Source organism: Camelina sativa, chromosome 14, assembly GCF_030686135.1.
Source record: "Camelina sativa cultivar CO46 ecotype springtype chromosome 14, ASM3068613v1".
Lineage (NCBI taxonomy): Eukaryota > Viridiplantae > Streptophyta > Magnoliopsida > Brassicales > Brassicaceae > Camelina > Camelina sativa.
Window position 1 is genome coordinate 15,699,816 of NC_141893.1, and position 19,117 is coordinate 15,718,932.

The window sequence follows — 19,117 nt, forward strand, 5'->3', positions numbered from 1 at the left end:
GCCTAGAGTAAACTGATAGCTATGTGACCCCATATATTTCAACTCCATTCTTTTTCTATAGTACATGAAAAGGAGAGGACATTAAGATTTGCTCCCACCTACATGTGTTTCACTTAAAGAAAAATACATTTAAGATTTTTTGAAAAGTAACAATAAAATGGTAAATATATACTCTGTTGCTTTAGCTCTTATGGTTTACCGTCAATTATGCCAACTTTGAAAATTTAAACCTACATCGAGTTTTAACATTAAGACAATAAACTGTTAAAAAAAAACTAGGTAGCTAGATAACTATAGCGATTAGAGATACTTTAGTAAATGATGGTTTTGGATATGAGAAAGAACCGTAGTACCGTCAACGTAAGATGCATAGTTTATCAAGGATGGGGGATATATCACTCAATCATATTCTTCTCTGCCTCAATTCCTGAAGTGAAGGAAAAGCCAACTCAACTGCTCCTCTAGCGCCGGTGGTTAATGTAGTTGTTCATGACGTGTTGCGGCTAATCCTTGAGTCCCTCGCCTTATTGTAAGGACAAATCAGTGGAGGTTCAAGACCAAGACCCAAGGAATGGGAGACCCAATTTTTCTCTCTTTTTCATGTTCATCTTTTTTTTTGGTCTTGCCGCGTTCGTCCTGTGCCTTTCGGCTGAGTTTCAGAAGGCTAAGGTAAATGAATTCTGAAATGACTTTTTTCTCAAGTCATCCTTTTTCTGTTCTAAGAGCATGACTTCGGGTTTAAAACTTAGCTAAAAGGTTGACGTTATTTTCTAACGGGAAAGATCTGAAATGGGACGGAGAATCTTGTTATTTACCCGAAAATCATGCTTTCGGGTTAGAATCGCTGCTTTGGTCTGTCTTTCAGTTGCTCAGATCGTTGGAAACGTTGTGGTCTGTAGAGGTTTCTTGAAAACGGACACAACCGGAACGACACCGCTTTGTATAATCCTTCTGTTGTTTTCTTGGTAGGACCGTAGGACCAGCCCCGTCTTAAACAAATATGGGACCTCTGTCAAATTTTTAAAAAACCTAAAAATCTTTAATAAATTTTTTTTTGAAAAAATTGGACCCTCTGGCTTAAAGAAATTTTTTAATATTTAGGATGTACCCATGACATTTGCCTACTCTGCCATAGGGTAGAGACGGCCCTGCGTAGGACGATACTTATTACATCATAGTTTACCAACAAAGAAACAAATATGTTGAAATATCTAGCATTCTAGTGATCTAGTTTTGTAGCCGTGTCATAATCATGATTAAATTTACAATTACGTAACTATATAATACATAAATTAATTGCAGGGTCAATTTTGCGGTTGCGGTTACGTTGATAAGCGTTGGTGCAAGCATGGATGCCCGGGGCATCACGCAATCAAGTGAAACGATGAAAATATGGGGGGGGGGGGGCATATTAATTTTTTTTTTTTTATGTTGTTATCGCCAAAAAATTATATATATATATATATATATATTCAACAGCTTTCATTCATTAAATTTAAATGGAGTCCTCAGAGAGAATGTTTACAGTGTGGTCCTCATGAAAGATGTTTACAAGGCAAGCAGGAATATAAGTGTGACAACCCGTCCGTTGGGGCCAGCTTAGGGTCCGTTGGGGCGGCTAGCAGTGAGGCTAGTGGGGTGTACGGGACGGATTGTCACAATAAGAATAAGATACAAAAGGAGAAAGATTATCCATAGCTTCTTTTACTAAACGATCTGGTCCAATAAAATTCCACAGATTCAAACTTTTGCTTCCTGCTGCAATGCTGCTACTTCTCTTATCCAATTGTGAAGTGTGAAGTTAAATTTATTTTTGTTGGACTTTCTTTTTCATCATTTTGCATGTGGGCTTTAAATTTCAAAGAATTAAAATGGTAATTAAAATTATCTAATTAATGAATTTATTTAGTTATATTTTAGTTTTTAATAACACCTTTAAACAACACTGTCAAAAAAAAACGAAAAAAAAAGTAATTTGTTTTTATAATTTTAAGGCAGACAAAAAAGTTTATGAAAGTTTTTTTTTTCTTTCTAGAAACTGCATATAAAATTAGAAACTGTTCTATAATTTTTTTTACTACTACTACTTATATTTTTGCAAAAAAAAAATTAGAATATAATTTTTTTATTTGCTTTGGGCACTAAAAACATCGAGCCAGCCCTGTGAACAGTGAGTAGAGATACGGTAAAAGGTTACTAAATCACGAGTGTTACCTTGTCAAATTGTGAAAGACGGTGTGTGTTCGCAGCGTCTAGCATTTTGTACGTTACAACGCTGGTCATTATTCGCGGAGCGTTTGCGTCTCAAGCCAAGCCTTCAGTACACACTACAAAAAAACATGTATGTTTTATCATTTATTTTGTATCACAAAACTAAATGAAGTAAATTTAAATTACTTATTTTCAAGTGAAGCAAATAAAAATGATTAGCATCAATTAGATCATTTGATGTTATAATTATCTAATTTTACTTCAGTTATTTACAATTGATTCAGTTTCAATTAGATTATATCATTTTTTCAAAAATTGATATAAAATATATGTTTATATCATTTAGATAATTGATGTTTTTTGTGTGGACAAAATCACTTTTAAAAAATATTTAAAATTTACATCAATTAAAAATTGATGTTAAATAAAATTATATTTATAGAATTAATAAATCTATTTTAAAACATACTTGTGAACGTAAAAAACAATCAATGTAAAACAATTTGTATCATCATGGGCAAGAGCATGGGCTACAAATTTTGCTGCAGCTTTTAAGAACATACCAAATCCACCTTTCACAAACACACCAAATTTGCCTAATCGTAATCAGGTAAATAGTACTTATATATTAATTTCACAAACAATAAAATTTCACATCTCGTCCTTAATATAATATATATATATATATATATATATATTTTAATCAGGAAATGGACGATGGTGCCAATAGATATTCAAACGGTGGAAACACTGCTAGAGATATATGATCACAGAATGGACAATGTTGCCAGTGGACTTAGTTTTACAATGTTTTCTTAGGACTTTGATTTACGTTATTTATTTTCTATTTTATGTTTAATATATGGTTTTTTTAATTAATTATTTTTGGTTTTTAACTTTTAATTTTTAATAAATCAATTAAATAAGCTCTTTTGGTATTAAAATATAATTATTCATATGAAAAATAATAATATTCGAATTAGTTTTTTAACTGAAATAATTATTAGAATCATTTATGAAAACTGACGTGAAGTTACCATTAATTATGTACAAATGATAATAATATCCCAAATCGATTAACGCAAATGATGCAATTATTAAAATCAGTTTAGAAAATTGACACTACTTTTTATTTCAGTTATACATAACTGATTCTAATATTTGAATCGGTTAATGTCAATGATATAATAATTAAAATCACTTCAAAAATTTGACACCAAATTAACATCAATTACATACAAGTGATATTAATAGTAGAATTGGTACTCGAAAATGATGCAATTATTCTAATCATTCTTTATAATTGACACTAATTTTAAATCAACTTAACTAAATGACATAAATACTAACATCATTTAAATAAAATGATATAAATGTTGATGTCAATTTAAATAAATGATATATATTGACATTGATAAAATGATCGATGAAAATATTTGAATATTAGCATCGATTTAGTATAAACCAATACAAATTATTTGCATCGACAAAATGTAAATCATTTTTAAAGTGATGCACATTATTTTTGCATCATTTAAAACTGATACTAATATAGAAAATATATATATTTTATTATTATCACATATTTTTCTAGAAAATATATATATATATATATATATATATTTTTGCATCATTTAAAGATATTTTTGGAAATCTATTTTTTCATAAACGCGAATGGCTTAAAAAGTGGATTTCCTTGAATCTAAAGCTAAAGAAAGAATATTCTTTTAAAAAGAATATATATATTTAAAAGGAAAGAAAGTACAATATAAAAACTTACTTATTGGAGATTGTTACAAAAGACGAGAGGCTATGTGAGAAAGAAAGTGATGCAGGCTATGTGATAATAATATATATATATATATATATATATGTTCTTTTTAAAAATAAAAGAAAGTGATGCAGATTATTTTTGTATCACTTTAAAAATATGTGATGCAGATTATTTTAAAAATAAAAGAAAGAAATATGTGAAAATAAAAGAAAATATATATATTTGTGCATATGTGATAATATATATATATATATATATGTGTTTTAGATGATAATAAAATATATATATATATGCAGATTATATGTTTTAAAAATAAAAGAAAGAAAGTAAAAGAAAGTGATGCAGATTATTTTTGCATCATTTAAAGATGACGCCTAGACGACCGCTTAGACCGCCTCAAATCAAATAATATTATTTTAATATATATATTTTATTTTTAACTGCATATATTTAAAATTTTAAGTATTATATTCATATACATATTTATAAATATTCATATATTATTAATCTAAATTAAATAAATGTATTTGTTCTAAGTTTAGTTTATGATTTATTATTATTTATTTCTTCTAACATATATTTTTACATAATTTTATATATAATGTTTTATATTGTAAACGTCTAAACCGCCTAAAAACGCTTAAAACCCCGACTAGATGTTTTAGGCGCTAGGCGCTAGTCACCGCCCAGATACCGCCTAACGCTTTCTTGAACACTATATACATGATACCTATTTTTTGGTAAAAATATACTTTATATTTGTTTTGGATATATTAAATAGGTAGAAATATAGAAATATTCAAATATATGAAGATGAAGTAATTTTATAATCAAAGACGAACACCATTATTTGCATTTAACATTCTAATTCGTATTTTAAGTTAAAAAAAATTATAACACATGCTATTTGATCAAGAATATTGTTGGAAATGTGTTATTTTAAAAATAATAATCAAACTTTAAGTTAAAATAATTATAACACATTACAGCTACGTCCTCACGTAGCGTTGTGAAAGAAAAACTGCGGTTTATCAAATTTTAAGGTTCAAGGATAGTGAGATAGAGAGAGATTGATGGTGACAGTGTTGCTAGTTGATGAAGATTGATAATCTAAGTCATTCTCAGAAAACTTATAAAACGTAAACGCAACGTCACTCCACACCATGCACACTATTTGTGTTTACGAAACGACATCATTAGGCCAATATTTCAGAAACCCATCTCAGCGTAGTACTGTGGACAAAATATCGACGGTTAGTAATGGTTTCTTGGTCCATAAGCAACCTCGCAATTTATATAATGCAACTAGATCATAATAAATCCACAAATATTTAATTAAACACAGATAACCAAGAAGTGTCTTCATCAACGCTAGCGATGTTAATCAGAAATTTTAGGGACATTTTCACTCAAATTAAGGATTCAATCTATAAAAACTCGAACACCAACATCTAAAGAACTAACATCTAGTAAAGAACCAATTCTGTAATGTCTATGTTATGTATTTTCTCTACATTTTGGTGAATGGATCATATATGTATTGTATGTTTTGTGTATGCATGATATAATATGACTCGTAAAAGCATTTGTACACCATCCTGGTAAAAGCATATGCATTTCAATAACTCCATTTGTTCTAACCCTAGGGTTCAAGATCGATGGACATAAGGTCAAAATGGTTAGTTACTATTTTAAAAAAAAAAGAAAAAAAAATATACTTATGTATAGTACTCACATATTTTGTGAAAGAACTTCTATGTTTAGGGCAACAAAACCCTAATTAACATGTGTTTTAAATGAAAAATAAATAAATAAATAAATAAAATTGGGAATTACTCTTTAGTTGATCTACGGAATTCAGATTCTATTGACTTGGTTTTAGCTCGAATTGGTATTTAGTTGATGAGTTCACTGGAATGCTTTGTTCTGTTCTCTTTTGTCTTTGAAGCTTGAGGACTTATTCATTCTTCAATTGTTTAGTTTTGGTCGAAATTAATAAGACTTTGTAAGTTAGGATCGATCATTCATATACTGTCTCAACAAAACCCTAATTAACATGTGTTTTAAATGAAATAAATAAATAAATAAATAAAATTGGTGGCTATATAAGTACACTTAACCCATGTCTATCAAAATCACAAAGCAATGGCTCGACTTCACTTCATCATCTTAATCTTTTCTTCTATTTTCGCAATCTCCTCCTCAAGCATCCGACCGCCTCACCCCTTTGATGCCTTGACTAGGACTGAACTAAAACTCGTCCGTAACGTCATCAAGAAAACGTACCCAGTCGGTCCGAAATACAACTTCACTTTCCAATACGTGGGTCTCAATGAACCTGACAAGTCCCTAGTCCTATCGTGGCATTCATCACCGGACCTAAACGTCAAACCACCGCCACGTCAGGCATTCGTTATCGTCCGAGATAACGGAAAGACCCGAGAAATCGTTGTTGACTTTTCCTCTCGAGTCATCATCTCGGACAAAATCCACGTAGGGAAGGGTAACCCTACGCTCACTATTGACGAGCAAGAAGCAGCCACCGCACTTGTTCACAAGTTCAAGCCGTTCCGTGACTCTATCAGGAGACGTGGCTTGAAATTGTCAGAGGTTGTGGTCACCTCCTCAACAATGGGATGGTTCGGTGAGACGAAGACGAAGAGGCTTATAAAAACGATACCTTTTTACCTTAATGGGTCGGTGAATACGTATCTTAGGCCTATTGAAGGAATGACAATAATAGTAAACCTTGACAAAATGATGGTAACGAAGTTTAAGGACAGATTCACGAGTCCTCTGCCGAAGGCTAACGGGACGGAGTTCCGTTTCTCAAAGCTCAAGCCGCCGTTTGGCCCGGCGCTTCAAAACGCTGTCCTTTTTCAGCCCAGCGGTCCAGGGTTCAAGATTGAAGGTCACATCGTGAGGTACTATACTAGGATCTCTCTCTTTCTGTCTCTTTGGCCGCACGCACAATTATAGATAAGATTTTGCAAACAATTACTATTCAGCGTGAATAATAGCATATTTTTAGCCTTTTTCTCCCAAAATTTTCTAAGTTGTTGTTCTCACTTACATCTACGAGAGATATTTATAACTTAATTATTAAAAGTCGGTAAACTCTTATAATTTTTTTCTCTTAAATCAGCCAATCAACTGAGAAAATATAAGAACTCCAAACTCTTAAGCCAACATCGTTTTCATGTTAGTGGTAAAGCTACGAACACAGATTACTTTACTTAGATGATTAGATTTATGGACAGCGTTTAAAACAAAATAAGTAACTTATAGTACATATTAGAAAATATACATATTTATATATACTCGTGAGAAAAAGTTTTCTCTAAGAGCATTATTATCCGTTATCTTGGTTTTGAGTGTCTCAGAATTCTTTTTTTAATATATATATATATATTATTTTTATTATTTAATTAAATTTATTATCTAGTACCAATAAAAACAAAACAGCTGTCAGTTTTTCACTCATCTGTGTCTCTGAATGTCGACGCAAAGACACTTTATCTCAAGATTTAATTTTCTCTCCTTCTTTTAATTTTTTTTATTATTATTTTTTTGACACTGATAGAAAGACCCTCCCGATGAAAATGTCCTAAATCAAACATTTTTTCGTACGTTTTCAAACTATTTTAAGATATAATTTTAGTGGCTTATATATACAGATTAACTGTGTGATAATCACACATTGAATATTCTTTAAATAAATTTGAATTTGAATGGCAATAGTAGATGATTATTAAGAAAAACACAATTATTTGATATACTGTCATTGAATATTTAATTTCTCTATTTTTGGTATGTGAGAGAGAATTATAGTAAATAAGAAATTGTGGAAAGAATATGCGCTTTCCAGAAAATTTGAAAATGAAAACTTAATTAACATTTGATTATCAGTTCGTTTTATATGGTTGTGAAATAGATGGGCAAATTGGGAGTTTCACATGTCGTTCGACGTTGGTTTTATATGGTTGTGAAGTATATAATTATGGTTTGGTCTTTCGTTTGTGTTATCCTCAGTCCTATACACCTATATACATAAAAGAATCCTAAACCCAGTTCCAGCATCATAAAAACAAAATTGTAAGTTTGTAGTTAAAATTTTATGGATGTTTTATGTAAATATAAGTCATATGTGACATTAATTACAATATGTTAACTTTTAGTGATTATTGGTTATTTTTATTAAAAAAAAAACAAACACACACTGAATTTTAAACTTTAATTCTTTCTTTATAACTAACTCAATCCTTAAACAAAAATATCATTATTTTTAAGTGAATATTTCAAAGCATATTTTGAGATTTCAAATCTAAACCTTTACATTTATGGTTGGTTCGATTATTTAACATACTGTATGTACATACAATTACAATAAAATCTACTAAATTTGTGAAAACATGTATCAGTGTATCACAAAGATTTTAATGGATGAATAATTTAGTACAAAATTGTTGGACCATTCAATATAAATTTGTAGGTTTAAATACATTCAATGTAATTTCATTTAAAGAGGAATAAAAAAAAACTATAAATATTTGGAAATATATAAAGAACCTACAGTATTGTAATTGAAAATTAATTAATAGATAAGACAGTCAGAATAATTAAGTCCAGATTATTATTTTCCACAAGTCTAATTTTGTTTTCTACTCTCTTTTTTTTTTAATTTCGTCAACGTTTTTTTACTCTCTTGTTTTTGCTTTCTTTTACATAGTTATAAATTCTTTAATTATAAACCCACATATACGCAATATGCTAATCTAATCTAATATTAATTTAATATCATCACGAAAGTATTTTTGCCTATAAGTTGAAACATTAACCAAGTCCATCAAATCAAACAAAAACACATCAAGTCAAAGAACAATATGGCTCCACTTTACTTCACCATTCTCATTTTTTTCTCTATCGTTCTCGTAATCTCATCCTCAGCCTTTACTCCACCGCGTCACCCATTTGATCCCTTAACCGAGACGGAACTCAAACTCGTCCGGACCATCATCAACAAGTCGTACCCCGTTGGTCCTAACCACAAGTTCACTTTCCAACACGTTGGTCTCAACGAACCCGACAAGTCTCTAGTCTTGTCTTGGTACTCATCACGGAACCACACCATCAAACCACCGCCACGACAAGCGTTCGTCATCGCTCGAGACAACGGCAAGACGCGAGAGATAGTCGTCGACTTTTCCTCTCGAGCCATCGTCTCTGACAAGATCCACGTAGGAAATGGTTACCCTACGCTCTCAAACGACGAGCAAGAAGCATCCTCCGAAGTCGTTGTCAAGTTCAAGTCGTTTCTTGACTCGGTTGCGAGACGAGGCTTGAACGTTTCGGAGATCGTGTTCACCACGTCAACGATTGGATGGTACGGTGAGACTAAGGCCGAGACGGAGAGAGTTATTAGACTGATGCCGTTTTATCTTGACGGCACCGTTAATATGTATCTAAAACCTATAGAAGGAATGACGATAATCGTTAATCTTGACAAGATGAAGGTAGCGGAGTTTAAAGATAGGTTAACAGTTACTATGCCGAAGGCTAACGAAACGGAGTACCGTATCTCAAAGCTTAACCCTCCGTTTGGTCCAACGCTTCGAAACGCCGTCCTTTTGCAGCCGGATGGTCCAGGGTTCAAAGTCGATGGACACATCGTGAGGTATAATAACAGCTTATTCCCAAATAAAACACGATTAATAATTCATGGCTATGGGTCTCTGGGTCTGTCTCTCCCTCTCTCATTTTTTTGGCTCCATACTATACTGATAGGTCAGATTTTGCAGACAAAAATTGTTATATGTGGAAATTTAAATTTTAAAAGTTTGTCGCTGAGGTAAAATGATTGAAAATTATGGGTCTTTCTCCTTTTTTTTTTCCCCAAAGATCAAATTTTTGCTAATTAAAATTTTAAAGTGTGTCGGTATAGCTTTTTATTTTTATTTTACCTTTTCGCTACAATTCTCTCATTTTTGTTTTCTTTTTTCTTTTACGATAACAGGGCACATTGTATTTGATATACTTTATACATATTGATTTGAAAAACTATATTCAAAACCAGAGCCAAGCTTGATATAGATGCCTAGATGGCTAGATCATAAAATACATTACTATACATCTTTCTGGCTGTGAAACCAGGATTTATATGAATATTGTGAATTAGTTTTGAATATTTCGGTCTGTCATTTTTTAGGTTAGTTCAATAAAAACGTTTGAATCAAATCGTATCTAAATTTTTTTGTTCTTGCTTAGATTTTGGATATTTTTCCTAATTCGAATAGAATATTTTTAATTAGGTTTTTAATGAAAAGAAATTCATCAATATTGCTTCACCAGTAATTAACAGTCCAGTTAATTTTTTTTTTCTTTTTTTTAAACAATATAATACAAGATCAGCTCAAACCAGCAAATATTCCAGTTAATTAATTGTTGTTGTTAGTTTAAATTATCGACTAGACTTCTTTTTTTCTGAGATAAAGAAATATCGATTAGTTTTCTCGTTGTGTATGCTAGCTTTTTCCATCCATGCTTCATGATAACCATTAGAGTACAAATTTTCAATTAAAAAAAATGAAAACTTTTGCTAGCTTTCACTATCTCCACTGTAACCATTTTAAACATGGGCATTCATTGTAAAGAACAAATAGTTATACTTGAAAGTCTGTGCGGAGGACCCATGCACAAGAAGATTGTTCAAATCTTTTTTATTTGGAAATTTATAAGAACTCCATTATTTCCTTTTATGTGTGGTTCGGACCAACGGGGTATGACTTGTTGATGATATCATTTGGCATCATATTCTTGTTTTCTTTTCCATTCATTAATTCCATAATGAATTTCTTAATACTTTCTTCTCATTCCTTTTTTTTTACTAAAACTAATTAAAGGTGAAGACATTATTTCAGTCTATGATGTGTATGTGAAATAGATTTATCGGAGTCTTCACTACAACAAATATGCACATTGTTAACCAGAGAAAAACGCTATCATAGGTCTTTGATAGCGTTTTCATGAGCGCTGTTTTAGGGCACTGTTATTATATGTACCCCATATACAATAGCACTTATTATGTATGCTATGTTATAAAAATATAACATAGCTTTAAGAAATTGCTATATTATCAAGATCATAATTTTGAAAAAATTTATACAACATTTGTTTTTTCGTGCTATGTTATAGTTTTATAGCATAGCTCTAATAAACTGCTGTATTATCAAGATTATAATTTTGCAAAAATTTATACAATATTTAATTTTTCGTGCTATGTTATACATATCTAATATAGCTGTTGCGAAATGCTGTTTTATCTTGTTTACTGTGCTATGGTATATTCTTTTATCATAACGTTTACCTGTACTTTTATAGCATTTTCTGATATGTGATTATAGCACACATAACCTGTTTTATAAAATCTCATAAAATCTGATTAATAAACGTCTCAGATCCAAAATACATAACAAAAGTCTCAAGAACATCAGTTTACCATCAAAGTCTCAAGAACATCCAAAATAAACAAGCAATCTCAAGTACTTAACATTACACAATAAAACCATCAGTTTAAGACATAATGACCTTGTTCTCTGGCCAAGCAATGCAGGAGCTAAGTGCATCTTCAATAATCTCTATTTCATCGGATGGCCTCCAAACTTTTACATTTTTCACCTTCACAACATCTATCCACACTTTAACTGCATTAGAACCCAAGCGAGTAAAGTGAACCTTATGTTCTGGATCATTTGTTCCCCATCGTCCTTCAGCCACAACCCTATTCTTTTCAGTTAAATCCATCAACTTGCACTTCTTATTCTCCTTGGAAATAACTTTATTAATGCGCTGCCATGTTTACAATATAAACCATCAGTCATCATATAATTAACAAAAACAACTTCATAACATATGAAAACACTTACTGGAGACTTCCTGAGAGGAGACTGTGATGGTAAAGTATTCTTTATTGGTGATATTGGACCCGTTGCATCATCAACAGGAGACTCAGAACCAGATGCAGACTTAGAAGACATAGATGCAGATTTGGCCTGCGATGCAGCCTTTGAAGCTGTTGCTGAAGTTTTGGACTCTGTAGCAGACTTAGAAGCTGTGGCTGCAGACTTGGCCTTTGATGCAGACAAAGAAGCATGTGATGTAGCATTCTGACCAGTTGGAGTTGAGGGATTTTCAAAATCAACCTTACTCAGGGGCCAAGATACGTAAGCCATCAAACAGTCCTCAAGAAATGACATTTCAGCTGTAGGTCTCCATAGTGATGTATCAGGCTGCTTTACTGAATCCACAAATACTTTAACTGCTTTTGGTCCAAGAGGAATTCCGTTAACCAACGCACTTGGTTCTTGTGTCTCCCAACGCCCCTCAGCAACAATGACGTCACCCTTAGACAAATCCAATAGTTTACATTTGTTTCCTTGTATACCCTGTTAAACACAATCAGTAAACAAATCCAATATAATTAATTAGCATTATAGACAGGGGTAATACATTGCTAACACATTGCTAGAAATTATAAATACCATAGGGGCAATGTCTTCCATTTGGATGTTGTTGTCTACCAGTCTACACTTATCAGTTGGCCATGCGATTATATGTCCAACAGCTTCTTTCATATGAAAGATCTTTTGTGCAGGTCTCCATAGAAATGCATCTGGTTTATATGCAGCTTCAACTAACACTTTGAGATCATAAGGGCCAAGACGACAGTCATTCACTATGTCATCCGGATCAGAAGAAAGAATCCGACCCTCACCAACATTTTCATCAATGTCAGACCAATCAACAAACACACACTTAGGATGTGCTCTTTTGTTTACACTCTGCAACAATTTCATGAGCAACTAAGAATCATAAACGACACTAAGAAGAATCACTTAGCTGATATGAAAAGAAGTAAGAATATGTTACTCTTGCAGCTGAGTTTTCATCCATTTCAGCTTCTGGTCTCTGTAACATAAACAAAAATAACATCAATTTATATTACTCTAACTGGCTGATGAATAGTAGAGAACTCTTAAGTATCTAACCTGATTCTTGATTCTGCCAAGTTCACTTTCCAAGGCATTGACCTGTTTTACTAATTTTACTTGCCGCTCTTCCATTTCAGCCATACACTTGCTCTGCATTTGTAAACAAGCTAATTTGGTCTTACTCATGCCTCTACCCATTGCCCTCAGCCTACCAGAATTGTCAGGTCCTAAAAGCTTGGCGAGGTGATCTTCATCTGGATTTGTTAAAAATGCTGGAGCATCACTTCCACCAATTTCAGCTGCTTTTTGCTGAAAAACATAAAGACAGTTTCAGGTTTTACTAGTCGATAACACACTATTTACTGGTGTACAACTCTATTCAGACTTACAATCAAATCAGCTGCATTCGTATCTACTGGTGTACCATCCTTTTTGGTGCGAGACTTGATCCAAACATCTAGTCTTGTCACGCTGGAAGGATCTTCACTTTCAGCTTTCTGTTCCAGAAAACAAAATTTCAGTAACAGTACAAGCACTATGTATAATAATAAACAACATAGTTGTAGTATATATGCTTGCCATTTCTTCTGTTAGTCTGCTGATCCCTTTACGACTAGTGGTGTGAGGTATCTGATTCTTTCTTTTTGCTTTATATTTCTCACTCACGGCCTAATAATGAAACATGTTAATTACTAATCACCAATCAACTACTAAACAATTATAATCACAAGTAATTACCTTAAATGCAGCACTAGTTTTGAGTTTGACAAATTTTTGCCAATCAACAGGACCAATATTTGGTGGTCTCAAATTCATCCTCTCTTGGTTATTTGCAGCCAAATTTATAGCCTTCACCGTGACAGACTTGTGTGATCGCCACAAATGTCCCATCTGGTGAATCACAGATATCCTTTGCCAATCTTCATCAAGCTCAAACCTTGCCTGCATTCACTTACACTCACACCATAACTATAAAAGTAAACATGTTCAATTGAGAGACTTTTTAAAAACAAAAAAAAATTCTTGTTACCTGAACAGATCTCCAGAGAAGTGTTTTAAGATCTGGACTCACTTTCTTCCAGTTAGGTATGTTGATAGGGATGTGTTCTCGCATCAATGTCCCTACATATGATGCCAACTTGACTGACCCTGGACCAACCGCTACTCCAAGTACATTGTAATCAACTTTCACTCTAACAGATGGATCCTTGGCTAGGTTTTTCATCTTTGTTGGTCCTCGTTTTCTTTTACGCGTAGCAGGCTGCTCATGTTCTTCAGACAACACAAACTCTCCTACTGGTTCTTCTGGTTGCTGTTGAGTTTGTGGTTCTTCGGAATGATGCTCCTCTTCCTCCACATGCTGTTCTGTTGCTACAGGTTGGGCCTCCACATGCTGTTCTGTTGCTACAGGTTGGGCCTCCACAGTACAAATAAACTCAGGTTCGTCATCATCCTTAGACTTTCTCTTTCTTTTTCCTCCACCCTTCTTCCCTCCAACCTTCTTTTTAGTTCCACCCATTTTAATTCACCTGCGTAAACAGAAAATTAATCACTTAGAACAGAAACTTAATCACGTAGAACTTATATAATAGAATACATCATAAAAACTTCCTCATTCCACTGAGTTGGTTTACTTTGAAATTCATCTACTGACTTCACATCTCCATGATGATACCAATCACTATGCACCTTGTATGCCTCATCCATCCCTCTTATTACAAGATGCTCAACCACAACACTGTTTAACTGTCGTACTACATTACGACAGTCTTTACAAGGACATATTATCATTTCTATGTCACCTAAAGCCGCAGACACATCCCTTACAAATTTCCAAGCTCCACTTTTATAACCAGGATCAGCTCTTCAATGGATAATTAAAGAAAAAAATCATAACTAAAAGAACATCTTAAAGTATCCAAACCCAAAATAAAACCTAATTATGAAATATAATTCCTTACCTGCATAGATGCACCCATGCCTTGTCCAACATTATATGTTATAATATAAATTTTAACCTTTATAGATAAAATAGAGATACATATTATACAAAGCTCACATTAAGCAACAATTCAGACAATACTGCACTACTTCAGACACATACAGATGCTCTTAAACCAATATCTAACTGTGTAAAATCTCACTAATCTAATCACTATTTATACGAATCAGACTCAAAGGACAAAACATAGCAATCACCAATATTCGTGTGTAATAATAATGTTTAACTATTGGTTGAGTGATACTAACCTGTTGTGTGAGTACAGAGAAATGAGAAGCTTCAGTTCCCCAACATTTCAATCACCAACACTTGGGAAAAAAAAAAAATCGTTCAGTTTATGAAGGCGCAAATACTCAAATCCAAAAGCTATTTTTGAGTCAAATCTGTAAATAATCGAACCCTAACAAAACAGATGGATTCGAAACTCCACATTCTCAAAATCTGTAAATAATCGAACCCTAAAAAACAGATAACGAAATAAATCTAGATAAATCGAACCCTAACAAAACAGATAACTAAATCTGACCCTTATCGAAATCAAAAGCTGTTTGAAATCACAAATAATCGAAACAAATAACGAAATTAGGAGGAAGAAGAAAGACATGCCTCAAAAATGGATTCGAGCTATCAATTGCGATGGATATGGAGATTTAGGGCGAAATTGGGGCTTTTCACAAACGGCGAAATTGGGGCTTTTCACAAACGGCGATAAAACTGAAGAATTGATAAGAAATTTAGAAGAATTTGAGCACACACAGAGAATTTAGAAGAAGAAATCTTCTTAGGTTGAGCTTAGGTTGTAACGAGAGAGAGAGAGAGAGTGTGTCGAGTTTTTGGGTTTTTTTTTTATTTGGCGATTAAGTGAATAATTTCACTAAGTATTGGCGGACAAAAGTCACTTTTGTTTCCCGCTACATAATTTTCCTATCATAGCGTTAATAAGATGCTATTAAAAAGTAAGCGAAAAAAAATCTCATCTTTCATAGCAGTGACGGAAAATGAGCTATATCCGTCTGCTATCAATGTACATATTTGTTGTAGTGCTTATCTTTGAAATCCTTTGTTCAAATTAGGCGTTCATGTAAACATTATGAAAGAAAGATTGCATGCATACTGATGATACCTTTTGTATCCCACATACTAATTTCATACATATGCATATGAGGATGAACATGCATGCAAATTGATGATACCTGTATATTTATCCCGCTTACTAATTTCATACATATGAATATGATGATGCCTAGATGGGCAAATTGGGAATTTCACTTATCCTTCGACGTTCGAGCTGGTATCGTTATCTCCCTAGCTTCCATTTTCGACATGGACGTAAACAAATATCGGCAAGTCCTATACAAAGGTCATTTGTCGGAGATGTTCATACCTTACATGGATCCAACTGATGATTGGTATTTCATTACTTATCTTGACTGTGGCGATTTCGGCTGTGGTCAATGTGCCGTGTCTCTTGAGCCATACACTGATTGTCCAGCTGGTGCAGTTTTTATGGACGGGATTTTTGCAGGTCAAGATGGAACCCCCGCAAAAATCCCAAATGCTATATGTATTTTCGAAAAATATGCTGGAGATATCATGTGGCGACATACGGAAGCTGAAATCCCAAACTTAGAAGTAAGCTGTGTTAATGTTATCAAAAATTATTTATATGATATAATAAAATACATGATTTATATTTGTTTATAATATGATGATGCAGATTACGGAGGTTAGACCGGACGTAAGTCTTGTAGCCCGGATTGTGACCACCGTGGGAAACTATGACTACATAGTTGATTATGAGTTCAAGCCTAGTGGTTCCATCAAAATGGGGGTAAAACAGTCTCTTCTTAACTTTATCTATAATCTATAATATGTATAGTGTACCTTTCCTTTATTAATTTGAAATGACACCAACATGAATCACGTGAATCATAATTGAACAACGATGCCAAAAAGAGCAGATTTAGAAAAAGGAACAATGACATCAAATCAAATCGTAATTGAATCATTAGGTTTGATTTTCATGATTCATGTTTTCTTTTTGTGGGCTCATACGGTATGATAATTTTCAGTTGGTTTAGTTTAGTCTTGTTTGCATAGAAAAAAATATAATACGAGTATGAATTTATAATTTGATGATATCAAATTCTGTTTTATGTACATCAGTACATGTCAACTAAATATTGGTACATACTCGATTGGGCTCTGTTTCTTTCTAGATGTGAAGAAAATAAAACAGCGATTGATACAAAGCTAAGTTCTGTTTCAGTAAGTTGGTTCAATCAATATGTTCAACCCTGATTGGCTAATTCTAATTTGTATATATACCAACAGGTTGGCTTAACCGGTGTTCTAGAAATTAAACCGGTAGAATATATTCACACATCAGAAATAAAAAAAGGAGAGGACATACACGGGACAATTGTCGCTGACAACACCGTCGGTGTTAACCACGACCATTTCGTGATATTCCGTCTTGATCTTGACATTGATGGTTCGGACAATTCCTTTGTCCGTAACGAGCTTGTGACCAAGAGGGCTCCAGAATCTGTTAACACACCAAGGAGAAGCTATTGGACATCGAGGCCAAAGACGGCCAAGACCGAGGCAGAGGCTCGGGTGAAACTAGGGTTGAAAGCGGAAGAGCTGGTGGTGGTTAACCCTAACCGGAAAACGAAGCATGGTAATGAGGTTGGATACCGTTTACTTCATGGATCCGCTGCAGGCCCTCTTTTGGCTCAAGATGATTACCCACAGATTCGGGCTGCATTCACCAACTATAACGTGTGGATCACGCCATATAACAGGTCGGAGGTTTGGGCAGGTGGTTTGTACGCTGACAGGAGCCAAGGTGACGATACGTTAGCCGTGTGGTCTGAAAGGTAATTGACATCTTCCTATCATCAAATTTTAATACCTAACGTATTATCAAATTTAATTTTGAAATTTTATTTAATCAACCTTTTAAGTTAACAAATATATTCTGAAGTTACCTAAAACATGAGCTGATAAAAAAAATATTGAAGTTTCGTGTTTACAACAATTCATAAAGTATTTAAACAATAGTAAAAAAATACCTTAGTAAATTATTTTTTTGTGCCGAGATGACTTTGGAGTATTGGACAATATAATTATGATATATTTTTGGCTAAAATATATATAATTTGATGACAAAGATTATACCTATGTAAGGTTTTTGTAATGTTTTGTGTTTAAGAGAAAATGTTTTTTTTTTGTCAAAAGAGAAAATGTATATAAGTTTTCTAGATCGGGAGAGACTAAAATTATGTATTTGAATGAATATGACAGGAATAGGAAAATAGAGAATAAAGATCTAGTGATGTGGTACACCATCGGTTTCCACCATGTTCCTAGCCAGGAAGATTACCCAACGATGCCTACGTTATCTGGTGGCTTTGAGCTCCGACCGACCAACTTCTTCGAGCGAAACCCTGTCCTCAAGACCAAACCCGTGAAGCTCACCACCGCTCGAAAGTGCATTCCTAAAGACGATTAAAAAACAACTTAATCATATCACTGATGATGAATTTGTTCCACCTGATGATGGACTGTTTAACGATTCGAGAAATAATAACGTGGTTTCAAATATCTTGGTCGTATAAAATTATCGTGTCTTTGTTGACCAACTAATCTTCTCTATATCAAAGTTTTAAATTTAATTGGTAACCGAAAAAAAAACTGGTATTACGAGAAGTTGGGTACGTTTTAACTGTAGAAGTTCGTAAAATAGAATCTCACTTTGTTGCAACCATATAGGCATGTATGTTGCACAGTACTATACGAGAATCTAGTAGAAAACAAAATAAAATTACGAAACGTATCTAACACTTTTCCCCTCACAAATTTCCAGAATTTTAACATCTATGGATTTTTTGGTCTATAGAAATTCTTGATTTTAAAACTTGAATCCCTATTGTTATCTTCAATATTTGTTCATTCTTATGTTTCCATTCTCCACTCAAAAAAATTTCTATTACTACAATTGTTCTTATTAGACAAAAAAAAAATTCGTTACGTAGTGTATAAAGTATTAACTACAGTAAAATATCCATTCATTATTTTGAGAATACGACATCATACGGTGAAAATATATAAATAATCATTATTTTAAATAAAAATAAT

The 19,117-nt window shown here is 33.0% G+C and overlaps 2 protein-coding genes and 1 pseudogene across 4 annotated transcripts; 2 read left to right on the forward strand and 1 right to left on the reverse strand.

The window, feature by feature from the left end:
• The first annotated feature begins 321 nt into the window (after window positions 1-321).
• On the forward strand, window positions 322-2,659 carry LOC104743702 (protein MODIFYING WALL LIGNIN-1-like; annotated as a pseudogene).
• A 3,465-nt stretch (window positions 2,660-6,124) lies between these two features.
• LOC104741773 (amine oxidase [copper-containing] alpha 3, peroxisomal) lies at window positions 6,125-18,621 on the forward strand. Of its 3 annotated transcripts, none has more exons than XM_019236198.2 (5): window positions 6,125-6,909; window positions 16,222-16,606; window positions 16,692-16,805; window positions 17,309-17,856; window positions 18,284-18,621. In XM_019236198.2, the coding sequence occupies exons 1-5, from the start codon at window positions 6,131-6,133 to the stop codon at window positions 18,489-18,491; spliced, it is 2,034 nt and encodes a 677-aa protein (XP_019091743.1). In that variant the 5' UTR covers window positions 6,125-6,130; the 3' UTR covers window positions 18,492-18,621. The 3 variants fall into 3 exon arrangements, with proteins under 3 accessions (XP_019091743.1, XP_010460990.1, XP_087342683.1); XM_010462688.2 differs by lacking the exon at window positions 6,125-6,909 and adding an exon at window positions 8,840-9,659; XM_087486557.1 differs by lacking the exon at window positions 6,125-6,909 and adding an exon at window positions 14,047-14,412.
• Window positions 11,399-13,920, reverse strand: LOC147928272 (uncharacterized). Its single transcript, XM_087486558.1, has 8 exons — window positions 13,711-13,920; window positions 13,552-13,641; window positions 13,362-13,469; window positions 13,030-13,281; window positions 12,911-12,949; window positions 12,523-12,822; window positions 11,908-12,426; window positions 11,399-11,830 (listed from the first exon to the last, which is right to left on the reverse strand). Exons 1-8 carry the CDS (start codon window positions 13,918-13,920, stop codon window positions 11,555-11,557), a joined length of 1,794 nt encoding a protein of 597 aa, XP_087342684.1. The 3' UTR covers window positions 11,399-11,554.
• Window positions 18,622-19,117: the final 496 nt, after the last annotated feature.